This window comes from Rhincodon typus, chromosome 36, assembly GCF_021869965.1.
Source record: "Rhincodon typus isolate 14 chromosome 36, sRhiTyp1.1, whole genome shotgun sequence".
Taxonomy (NCBI): Eukaryota; Metazoa; Chordata; class Chondrichthyes; order Orectolobiformes; family Rhincodontidae; genus Rhincodon; species Rhincodon typus.
Window position 1 is genome coordinate 335,582 of NC_063367.1, and position 13,276 is coordinate 348,857.

Consider the following 13,276-nt stretch of genomic DNA (forward strand, 5'->3'; position numbering starts at 1 on the left):
CATTGGCTAGGCCAATGTTTTTGCCCATCCTTAACTGCCTAGATGGCTGTTAAGAGTCAACCACATTGCTGTAGGTCATGTATGTCAGACGAGCTAAGGATGGCAGATTTCTCTCTCTCTAAAGGGCGTTAGTGAAACAGTTGCTTTTATAATGATTGACAATGGCTACACAGTCGCATTAGCTTAGCTTTTAATTCCAGATTTTCATGGAGTTTGAACACACGTTACCAGAATTTTAACCTGGATTGCTAGTCCATTGACATTATCACTATATCATTTCCTCCCAATTTAAAATTTAATTCAAAGTATATCAAAATCTGTAAGGTCTGTCATATTCGGATACATTTATTACGTGGTGAGTCATTTAATTCGCTCTGTGGCTGATTTTCTTTTTTCCATAACTTTGATGTTTCTTCTTCAAAGTTGTGTGTTTTTGAGTGGCCACAGATTGTTTTGGTTTATTTTTTTTTTAACCTCAACAAATGCATGCATTTCTTATGTAAATTAAAGCCATAGTTGTATTTTGCAATCAGTTGCAAAACAGCAGCTTTTACAATTGATCAAAAAAATCCTCTTGTGGCACAGTGATGTCGTCCCTGCCCTGAACCAGGAGGTCCAGGTTCAAGTCCCACCTGCTCCAGAGACGTGTGATACTACATCTGAGCAGGTTGATTTAGGAAACAAAAGCCTCCCACAAAAGTCTAATGATCTCTGTTTTTATCTACATTCCTGACAACTGTTTGAATTTGGCACCAAGTCAAGCGATCGCTAGACATGCTGCAATCATGTTTGTAAGCTAGTCACATTGAAGTATTCTCACACATAGTTAATCGGGAAATTCTAAGCGCTGAATCATCTTATTTTTAGTTTAAAATTCTAGATAGCGAAATAAAGATTACAAACATTTTTTAAAACGGATTTTCTGAAAATTTTACATTTCTGAACTATAAACTTAGATTTTAATGTGGGGTGAAGTGTTTACTGATAATTGAGAACTAATATGTCATTAACCAAGTTGCATGCCTTTCATCAAGGTGTAAACTTTTTCAAGGGTAAGACTAAGAATATGAGTGGAAATTTTTGCCATTTCATTAATTTTCCAGTGATTGCAAACTGGAGAAACACCAATAACCAAGTGTAGAATTCCTAACAGCAACTTGTGTTTTTCTGGACCTGTGGATTCCAGAAGTCACTGTCAGATTTAGTAGATTAATGATTACGACTACCAACATTTTGGATGATGTTACCACCTCAAAATCCAGGCCTTCATTTGACAATATTGTCACAAATTGTGATTGGTTTTCAATATTGTACAGCTATTGCATAATAGAGTCCCTTCATTTCAAGTTGAGAATTTATTGCATCCCATCATTTAACATGGGGAAAAATGGGAATTCTCATTCATTTTAAAAACACAATGTTACAAAAAATATAAACTTGATGGGATCGGTCTGTAACTTAATTCATTCGGTTCCTTACATCTGAGTATTTCTGTTCAGTGAAATGTTAAAAAAAAATTATGAAGTGGCAAATATTTTGATAAGAATTATTCATTTTTCTAATTTATCTTGACGTTAATTTTTCAAATTTAAATTGCTGTATTCTTGTGATTTCTTTTTATGGATATAACTGTAGATTCACTACTGGTGAAACTGCTATCAAAAGAATTTGAGATTAATAGACATTTGAAAGTCTTGCTTGCATGTATCATAAACTTTTTGCTTTGAAATTAGAGCTCAAAATTCTAAGCTACCGAAAGGAAGTGATTCATTTATCTTTCTCTCTTCTCTCTATAAAAAGTGAATTTTAACATATTTTAAGCTTATCCCGGTATGCCAATCCGTAAAATTCATGTCTTTCAGCATCTGTATGCTTATTCTTCCATAACAGTCTTTTGTACATTCCTCCTTTCTATCCCTCACTTGCTTTCACCCATGTCGTTCTGAATCTGATTAAAGCTTCCCTACTTCTTGGTCACCCAGTGACACACCGCTGTACAACTTGGAACCCTGTGACCCACTGCCTTTCGATGTCTCACGATTCCGTGGGTTGACTGCTTCTCTGCTGCTAGACCTCACCTACTTAACTGGTGTTCATGAAGATGGAGCTAAACAGAGTGCAAGAAGGCATGAGAAAAAGCACAGGCATGAATCGGAAGACAAGGCAGAGATGGAGCAGAAATTCGAGGCAGATCTCACTAAAGAAACCATTGATCGAGTGATAACACAGTCAACTGAGGAGACAAAAGGTTTTATGCAAGGTGGAGCTTCCAATTCACGATCAGAAAATGACATTTCAACTTGCACTGTGGATTCTGTGCATCTTGGTTTAGATTCTCAACATCATCTGCTGGATGGAAAACGAAAGCCTCATGAGCATGTACTGAGAAATCATGATTTAATTCAATCAGAAATTCGAGCAGTTCAGTTATCCTACTTGTGTCTTGGTGCTATGAAGACGCTTAGTGTTCTGCTTAGCTGTAGCAAGTATGCAGAATTGTTGCTAATCCCGAAAGTTTTAACTGAGAGTGGCCACAATTCAGACTGTGCTGGGTCACCAGTTATTCAGGACGATGTAGAAATGAGAGCTGCGCTCCAGTTTCTGATGCGCCACATGGTGAAACGGGCTGTCATGCGCTCACCAATTAAGAGAGCATTGGGACTGACTGATCTCGAGCGTGCACAGGCCATGATCTATAAACTGATTGTGAATTCGCTGCTGGACGATCAATTTGGTGGCAAAGTTAAACAAGGTATGGCTATTTATGAATGTAAACATGATAATGGTTAGGCTGCCAAGAATCGGTTGCTGGATAGGTTTAAGAACTACTTTGTTTGGATAAATCACTAATATCTGCAAGCCATATTTATAGTTGCCATACTGACTAATTCAAATCTGATATACAGTACAATTAAATTTACAAACATGCATGGAATCCATGCAAAGTATAATAATAATGGTTCATTTCAATTGCGCTGCTCTGTTTAAGATGTCTGCAGGGCAGTTCTTTGGTTTCCCTCTTTTACAATTGGTAACCTTCAGCCTCATCATGTCCCCTGCACAAAAGAAATCTTGAAACTAAGAACAAGAGAACAACATGTTCTCAGCCTGCTGATAAACAAGATGTCTGGGGGACTGTCAAAATGCTACTGACAAGGGGTCCCCAATTCACGAATGACCATTATGATGAAAAACTTCCTATATTATTAATTTTAAGCATCCGACATGCGAATGTTCGCTTGCACTTACGAACAGATATTCTAATTTGTACTTCGTTGTCTTCCAACTTGCATACAAATTGACTAACAACCATGCTGAGGAATGGAACTTGTTTGTAACTCAGGAACTGCCTGTAGGTATTGATGTGTATTCTCACTTTTTGTGATAGAGGGAGAAAAGGAGACTTTCCGTACAGGGATTTTGTCAGGCCCCTTCCTGTTACAATTTTTTCTCACTGTTGGATGACCTTTAATATTATGGGTCGGGGGCTCAACATTTGATTATGTTGAAGAAAATTACAAAAGACTGTTTATTGCAAAAGATGGGTTTACTTGGCAGTAAAAAGAGTGATTATGACCAATACCTCTTCATTATTAGTCAATGGTAGAGCTGAGCTGAGTCTAAACTGGGGAAACTTCTTTCATGCTCATAATGACTACTTTTGACTATTGTGTTCAGTGAGGGTCATTCCCCATGTAAATTCCTGTTAACCTTTGACAAAAATCAAAATTACTGGAGAAACTCCAGATTACCAGAAGGATGTGGATGCTTTGGATAGGGTACAGAAAAGATTTACCAGGGTGTTGCCTCGCATGGGAATTTTAGCGATCAAGAAAGGTTGGATAAACTGGGTTTGTTTTCACTGGAAGTGGGAGGTTGAGGCATGACCTGATAGAAGTTTATACGATTGTGAATGGCATGGATAGAGTGGAAAGTAAGAGGCTTCTTCCCAGGGTAGAGTGGGACACAGGTTCAAGGTGCAGGGGTGGAGTTTAAAAGGGATGTGCAAGGCACATTTTTCACACAAAGGTGGCGAGTGCCTGGAACGTGCTACCAGAGGAGGTGGTGGAAGCAGACACAATAGCAACGTTCAAGAAACACCTGGACGAATACATGAATAGGAAGGTAATAGAGGGATACAGATCCTGTAAATAAAGGTAGTTTTAGTATGGAAGTGTTTGCCTTGGTTAAATGTGTGGTGCAGGCTTGGAGGGCTGAAGGGCTTATTCCTGTACTGTATTGTTCTATATCGAACATTGTACAGTGCAGGAACGAGCCCTTTGGCCCACAGTATTGTGCCGAATATGACGCCAAATGAAACTAAAAATCCCTTCTGCTTCCCTTGGTCCACATTCCTCCATTCCTTGCATAGTCACGTGCCTATCTACAAGCCCCTTACCTACTCTTACAGTATCTGCCTTCACCACCAACCGTGGCAGTGTGTTCCAGACTCCTTGCACACTTTTTGTGAAAAAGACAATTGCCCCTCACATCTCCTCGAAGTTTTCCCCTTTCACAGTAAATACATGCCTCCTGGTATTAGACATTTCAACTCTGGAGAGAAAGGGTTGACGGCCAGAATCTAACTATGCATCTCACAATTTTATTGACTTCCATAAAGTCTCCCCTCAGTCTCTGCTGCTCAAGAGAAAACATCCCAAGTTTTTCTAGCCTCTCCTTCTAGCTCATACCATCTAATACAGGCACCATCCTGGTAAACGTCTTCTGCACCCTGTCCAAAGCCTCCACTTCCTGTAATGTGGTGGCCAGAATTGAATGGAGTACTCTAATTATGGCCTAACCAAAGGCTTATAAAGCTACAACATGACATCCCGACTCTTGTACTCAATTCCCTGACAGACACAGGCAAGCATGCTATATGTTGCCTTCTTTACCTTATGTACTTGCATGGCGACTTTCAGAGAGCTATGAACTTGAACCCCAAGGTCCTTCTGTATATCAATGCTGTTAAGACTGCTGCCATTGACTGTATACTTTTCCTTAACTCTTCCAAAGTGCAGCACCTCACACTTGCGTGGATTAAACTCTATCTGCAACTGATCTATGTCCCGCTATATCCTTTGGGAACCTTCTACACTATCCACAACTCTAATGATCTTCGTATCCTGTGCAAAAGTACGCACCCACCCAAAAAAATTAGAAGATAGGCGCAGGAGGAGGCAATTTGGCCCTTCAAACCTGTTCCACCGTTCATTACAATAACAGCTGATCATTCATCTCACTAGCCTAATCCTCCTCTCTCCCCATAACCTTTGATCCCATTCTATCCAAGTTCTTTATCTAGGCACCTCTTGAATACGTTCAATGTTTTCGCATCAGCTACTTGCTGAGGTGATGAATTCCACACGTTCACTACTCCTTGTTTGAAGAAATGTCGTCTCATCTCTGTCCTAAATAGTCTACGACGGTGGCCCCTGGTTCTGCACGCACCCACCATCGGGAACACCCTCCTTGCATCTACCATGTCTAGTCCTGATTAGAATTTTAGAAGTCTCTATGAGACCATACCCCTTCCCCCAGCCAGTCATCTGAGCTTCAGTCCTAACCTAGTCGATCTCTCCTCATACGTCAGACCCGGAATCAACCTGGTAAACCTTCGCTGCACTCCCTCGAGAGCAAAAGCATCCTTCCTCATAAAAGGATACCAAAATTGCACACAGTGTTCTAGGTATGGCCTCACCAAGGCCCTGTATAACTGAAACAATGCATCCCTGCTCCTGTACTCGAAACCTCTTACAATGAAGGCCAACATACCATTTGCCTTCTTTACCACCTGCATGCTTACCTTCAGTGACTGGTACACAAGGACTCCCAGGTCCAACTGCACATACCCCTCTCCCAGTTTACAACCATTCAGGTAGTAATCTGCTTTTGCTTCCAAAGTGAATAACCTCGCGTTTATCCAAATTATACTGCATTTGCCATTGATTTGTCCACTCACCCAACCTGTCCAGATCATGCTGAAGGATCTCTGTATCCTTGTCACAGTTCACCCTCCCACTCAACTTGGTATCATCTGCCAACTTGGAGATGTTACATTTTGTTCCCTCATCCAAATCATTAATATACATTGCGAATAGTCGGAGTATCAGCACCAAACCGTGTGGCATCCCACTAATTATTGCCTGCTACTTTGAAAAGGACCCACTCATTCCTACTCTTTGTTTCCTCTCTGCCAACCAAATTCCTATCCATCTCAATACAGTTGCCCCGATTCCATGCGCTTTCATCTTGTACAATAATCTGTTATGTGGGACTTTGGCAAACGCTTTCTGAAAGTCCAAATGTACCACGTCGACTGGCTGTCCCTTGTCAACTCTACTCGTTACATCTTCATACAATTCCAACAGATTTGTCAAGCATGATTTCCCCTTCATAAATCCATGCTGACTCTGTCTGATCCTGCCACAGCTTTCTAAATGCTCTGCGATAAAGTCCTTGATAATGGAGTTGAGAATTTTCCCCATTACCGATATTAGGCTTGCTGGTTTATAATTCCCTGTTTTCTCTCTACCTTGCTTTTTGAATATTGGAGTGACATTTGCTACCGTCCAATCTGCGAGGACTGATCCAGAATCTCTCCAATCCTGGAAGATGACCACCAATGCACCCGCTATTTCTAGAGCCACTTCCTTAAGTACTCTGGGATGTAGATTGAGGTCCTGGGGATTTATCCACCTTCAATCCCATCAACTTTCCCAGCACCATTTTTGTACTGATATTGATCTCCCTCAATTCTTTCCTCTCACTAAATGTTGTATTCTTCAACATTTCTGGTATCTGATTTGTGCCCTGTTTTGTGAAGACAGAACAAAAGTATGGATTTAGTTGCTCAGCCACTTGTTTGTCCCCTGTTATACTTTCCCCCGTTTCTGTCTGCAGGGGACCTACATTTGTCTTTACCAGTCTCTTTCTCTTTATGTACCTACATAAGAACATAAGAACATAAGAACTAGGAGCAGGAGTAGGCCGTCTGGCCCTTCGAGCCTGCTCCACCATTCAATAAGATCATGGCTGATCTTTTCGTGGACTCAGATCCACTTACCCGCATTCTCACCATATCCCTTAATTCCTTTATTGTTCAAAAAAAACTACCTTTTTTTAAAAACGTTTACTGAAGTAGCGTCAACTACTTCACTGGGCAAGGAATTCCATAGATTAACAACCCTCTGGGTGAAGAAATTCCTTCTCAGTTCAGTCCTAAATCTGCTCCCTCTAATCTTGAGGCTATGCCCTCTTGTCCTAGCTTCACCTGCCAGTGGACACATCCTCTCTACTTCTATCTTATCTATTCCCTTCATAATTTTATATGTTTCTATAAGATCCCCCCCTCAATCTTCTGAATTCCAATGAATATAATCCCAATCTACTCAGTCTCTCCTCATAAGCCAACCCCCTCAACTCCGGAATCAACCTAGTGAACCTCCTTTGCACCCCCTCCAGTGCCAATACATCCTTACTCAAGGAGACCAAAACTGCACACAGTACTCCAGGTGTGGCCTCACCAGCACCTTGTACAGCTGCAACATAACCTCTCTGCTTTTAATTTCAATCCCTTTAGCAATGAAGGACAAAATTCCATTTGCCTTCCTAATTACTTGTTGTACCTGCAGACCTACCTTCTGTGACTCATGCACAAGGACACCCAGGTCCCTCTGCATAGCAGCATGCTGCAACTTCTTACCATTCAAGTAATAATCCTTTTTACTATTACTCCTACCAAAATATATGACTTCACATTTATTTACATTGTATTCCATCTGCCAGACCTTTGGCCACTCACTCAATGTATCTATGTTCCTCTGCAAAGTTTCACAGTCCTCTGCACACTTTGCTCTGCCACTCATCTTAGTGTCATCTGCAAACTTTGACACCGTACACGTGGTCCCCAACTCCAAATCATCTATATAAATTGTAAATAATGTTCCCTGCAAGCTTACGTTCGTACTGTATTTTTCCCTTCTTAATCAAGTGGTTGACTCTGAACTGCTCTCTGGGCAGTTAGGGATGGGCAGTAAATGCTGCCCGGTCAGCAGCGCCCTCATTCTGTGAATGATTTTTTTCTTTAAAAATCCCTTGGTCCTTCTTTGCTGAATTCTAAACTGCTCCCATCCTCAGACATATTATTTTTCTTGGCCAATCTGTATGTGTCTTCCTTGGATCAGATACTATCTCTAATTTCCTTTGTAAGCAATGGATTGGCACTCTTACCCATTTTGCTTTTGTGCCAGACAGAAATAAATAGTTGCAGTTCCGTAATGCATTCCTTGAATATTTACAATTACCTATCCATTGTCATCCCTTTAAGTACCTCTTCCCAATCGATCAAGGCCAACTCATGCCTCATATCTTCATAGTTTTCTTTATGAAGATTCAGCACCCTAGTCTACAAATCAACTACCTCACTCTTCTTCGTGATGATAAATTGTCCCATGTTATGGTCATTCAACCCCAAGAGGTCTCTCTCAACTATAGTGGAAATGATTCCCTTCTCATTATACAGTACCCAGTCTAAGATGGCCTGCTCTGTAGTTGGTTCCTCCACATATTGGTCAAGAAAACCATCCCATATATACTCTAGGAATTCCTCCTCTGCAGCATTGTGGCTAATTTGATTTGCCCAATCTATGTGCAGATTAAAATCACCCATGATCACCAATATTCCCTTATCATATTTCTAATTTCCAGTTTAATGCCATTCCCAACATTATCACTGCAGTTTGGGGGTGTATATATGACACCCTCAAATGTTTTTTGCCCCTTGGTATTTCTCAACTCTACCCATACAGACTCCACATTTTCAAAGCTAGTATTTTTTCTCACTATTGTTAATTTCCTCTTTAACCAGCAAGCCACTCCACCACCTTTTTTTCTTTTTGTCTGTCCTGCCTAGATACTGAATACCCTGGGACAGTCAGTTCCCAACCCTGGTCACCCTGCAGCCATGCCTCTGTAATCCCAATTATATCATGCCCTTTTACATCTATCTGTGCGATTAGTTCAGCCACCTTATTGCAATGCTCTGCACATTAAGGCACAAAGCCTTTAAGCACGTCTTTCTGATACTGTTTGTCTCGCTCTTATTTTTCTCAATTAGCCCTGTTTAAATTTTGTGCTTGGTTTCTCTGCCAGTCACTTTTCTTATTCCCTTCTGTAGCTTGTGTTTTTTTGTCATTTCTGCCGCCTTCTTTGACTGTCTACATAGGTTCCCATACCCCTGGCATATTAGTTTAAACCCTCCCAACTGCTCTAGATCAGTCTGCTGAGATCACTCCTTTTGAGGTCTGTCTTCTATGGGCAAGCCAGTTCTGAATCCACTTGGCCAAATCACTGTGGGTCCTATGCATCTGAACCTTCAGGGTAAGCCTACCATAAGGACCTTGTCAAAAGTCTTACTAAAATCCATGTAGACAACATCCACTGCTGTACCCTCATCAAGCACGTTCATCACCCCCTCGAAAAATTCAGTCAAGTTAGTAAGCCGTGACCTGCCCCACACAAACCTATGCTGACTGTCTCTAATTAGGGCCATGCTTTTCCAAAAGCACGTAAATCCTATCCTTTAGAATTCTCTCCAGTGGCTTTCCAACCACCAATGTGTGAGACTTCCGGTCTATAGTTTCCTGGATTATCCCTATTTCCCCTCTTGAAAAGCGGAACAATGTTAGCTATTTACCAGTCCTCCAGGACCCCTCCAGTGTCTAGTGAGGATACGCAGATCTTGGTCAAGGCACCAGCAATCCCTTTTGTGCCTCAATAATCTGAGGTAGATACGATTGGGCCCTGGGAACTTATCCACCTTAATGCTCTTCAAGCAATCCAACATGGCTTCTTTCTTGATCTCAAAATGCTGTAGCATATTAGTGCGCTCCACGCTATCCTCCATATCCTTCTCCTGGGTGAATACTGATGCAAAGTACTCATGTCGGATCTCACCCACATTCTCTGCCCGCAAGCACAAGCTTCCTCCTTTTATTCTTGAGCGGCCCTACCTTCGCCCTAGTTTTGCTCTTGTTTCTAATGTATGTATAGAAAGACTTGGGATTCTCTTTAATCCTACTTGCCAAGGTCATTTCATGACCCCTTCTTGCTCTCCTCATTGCCTGCTTGAGTTTTTCTCCTGCTTTGTCTTTTATATTCCTCACGCGCCCTGTCCGACTTTAGCTTCCTAAACCTTACACATGCTGCTTTTTCCCTTTTGACTAAATTCACAACCTCCCTTGTTACTAAGGGTCCCTTACCTTGCCATCCTTGTCCTTCCTCCTTATGTGGAACATGCCAGTCTTGAACTCTCATCAACAAGTCTTTAAACAATTCCAACATGTCAAATGTGGACTTGCTTGAAATCAGCTCCTTCCAATAAACGCCCCCTAGTTCCTATGTAATACTGATGTAATTTGCCTTACCACAAGGTCCTGACTTATCCTTATTCATAGCTATCTTAAAACATAAGGAGTTGTGATCACTGTTTCCAAAATGCTTTCCAATTGAAAGGTCATTCACCTGTCCAGGCTCATTAGCCAATACAAGGTCTTGGATGCACCTATCAAATTCTGCCCCATCTAAGCCTCTTACTATAAGGGAGTCCCAGTTAATTTTGGTGATGTTAAAGTCACCCACCATGACAACTCTGTTGTTTTGCATCTCTGCCTACATGTTTATTTCTCAATCTCTCAGTGGCTGTTGGGGGGGTCTATAGTATAATCTTGTCAGTGATTGCACCTTTATTCTTGAGCTGTATTCATTTTGCCTCAGTGGATGAGCCCTCCAGTATGTCCTCTCCAAGTGCAGATGTAACATTCTCCCCGAATAGTCAAGCAACTCCTTCACCTCTTCTACCTTCCTCTCTATCTCGACTAAAGCAACGAAACCTTGGAATGTTGAGCAGCCAATCTGTTCCCTGATCCAGGTTCTGAGCTCATCTGCCTTACCTATAATAATCTTTGCATTGATATAAACACTTCAGCCCATTCGTACCATTACGATCATTTACCTGTCTCTGGCTGCCCTTTTTTTCTGATTTACTTGTCCTAACATCTACCTTCCCCTTAATCCCCCAACTTGCTGACCTGGTGCCCAGCCCCCTGCCACTCCAGTTTAAACCCTCCCAAGTAGCACTAGCGAACCTACCTGCGATGATATTGGTTCTCCTCCTTTGTTCTAAACTCGGCAGACTTGGCAGCATCTGTGGAGACAAAGCAAAGTTCATATTTTGAGTTGCAGATCAGTGGCTGATCCACTTAGACCTGCTGAGTTTCTCTGGCAATTTCTGCTTTTGTTTCAGATCCTCGGCAAACTCGGTTGTTTGTTTATTTCCTGTTTACCTGTGGTTCACTTCGGAGTATGAGCAACTTTCTTGTCCATCGGAACCTTTTGTGGGGTGCAAGTAGCTTGGCACAAGGCATTATCCTGCAGCTAATTATCTAAATCTCTATAATTGAACTCCTGTAACATGGTTTTACTGCCAAAGACTCTTATTCTTTTCTGGAAGCGCTGGAATTGATGGGTGTAGTAATAAATTGCTATTCTCTGTAATGCTTTTAAACATTGAATAACAGTAAAGGATTATAAAACTAGTAAAAAGAGTAAGATTTAGAAAAATGTTTGAAAAGAATCTGTGTCAAAATTATTAGAAGAAAAAAAATTATACAAGGTAGTGTACATGGCATAGCATCATGGTAGCATATTTGCATAGATAAAGGATTAGTTAGGCTAGCAGTAAACAGAGAATTATGGATATGTGGATCATTTTGTGTTGGCAAACCATAATGAAGTGCCATTGAGGTCAGTGCTGGGACTTCAACTATTTATGATCTTTATCAACAGTCTAGATGAAGGAGCCAAATCTTTGGTAGCTTAATTTGTGACCAACACCGAGATAGGCAGGAGAGTAAATTGTAAACACGTGGTCAAGACACAGGATATAACCAGAAAGCGCAAGTGAGTAAAAATTTGGTACGTGGAGTATCACATGGAAAAATATGAAATTGTCCACTTTGGCAGGAGGAATTGCGAAGCAACATATTTGATGAGGTCCCTCATGCAAGATTTTAGTAGGTAAGGTTAAAGCACATGGGATAATTGGCACACAGTTGATTTGCACACAGGAAACAAGGGGTGGGAATAAATGGGTCTTTTTCTGAGTGACAGGCAGTGACACTTACAATACCACGATTGGGCTCCAGGTATTAATAAATGGCCTGGATGAGGAAACCAAATGAAACATTTCCAACTTTGCTGCTGAAACAAATTCGAGTGAGAATGAGTTTTGAGAAGGATGCAAGGAGCCTTCAAGGTGATTTCAACGAGTTGAGTGAGTATGCAAAAGCATGGCAGGTGCAGCACAATGGCTAAATGTGTGGAAAAACAGGCATGATGTGGAGGTGCCAGTGTTGGACTGGGGTGGACAAAGTCAGAAGTCACATAACACCAGGTTATAGTCCAGGTTTCTTTTGAAATCTCACAAGCGTTTGGAGCGCAGCCCCTTTGTCAGGTGCAGTGAGAGAGGAGAGCACACAGACACAGAGCTTATAGGCAGAGAGATCAAAAGATGATACAGTTGGTGTGAGTGGAGTGTCAGGTAAAAGTCTCTGCAGGTGACCAAGAGTGTGAGACAGTGAGTTAGATGTTCAGTAAAGTGTTTATAAAGTCAATGCCAGTGTTGTGCTGCCATGACAATCAGGCACAGCGATAAGAATATACAAAAGGTGACACTGAATTGTAGATGTGAGACCTTGTTCAGAATCTGTCTCAGAGTTTTAACCTGGAATCGGGCTGGTTTTATTCCTCAAGCAGGAATTTATAAGATGCCACACTGACTGTGACTACAAATTGTGTGTTTTTTGAACAAAATAGAATGTATCTGCAGATTAAAATCTCAGATGAAGTGATTCACCCCATAGATTTTTGTGTGCGGGCACGCTTGGGAGTGTACATATGGGTACGTAGGGGAATGTGTGTGTGCACGCACGTGAGACTAATAAGTAATTCAAAACTGTACCAAATAATTAGAGAGATCATCATAATTTGTCAAGGTGATGCTGTAAAAACAGCAAAGTAAGGAAGAGAGAGGAGCAGCAAGCAATTCTGATGTCAAAAGGTATGCTGGCCTTCACTGCAAGAGGATTTGAGTTTCAGTTAGGGATGTCTTACTGCAGCTACACAGGGTTTTGTTGAGACCACACCTGGAGTGTTGTGTGCAGGTTTGGCCTCCCTTCCTAAGAAAGGATATACAGACAATTGAACGGATTTCATC

At 41.4% G+C, this 13,276-nt stretch overlaps 1 protein-coding gene across 1 annotated transcript in view; it reads left to right on the forward strand.

Annotated features, from left to right (window-relative positions):
- Nucleotides 1-13,276, forward strand: part of herc1 (HECT and RLD domain containing E3 ubiquitin protein ligase family member 1) — a 333,814-nt gene that overhangs the window by 151,814 nt on the left and 168,724 nt on the right. Inside the window, exon 38 of the mRNA XM_048617017.1 lies at nt 1,959-2,752. Within this exon, the coding sequence (XP_048472974.1) occupies nt 1,959-2,752 (794 nt within the window). The remainder of the gene's footprint in view (nt 1-1,958; nt 2,753-13,276) is intronic.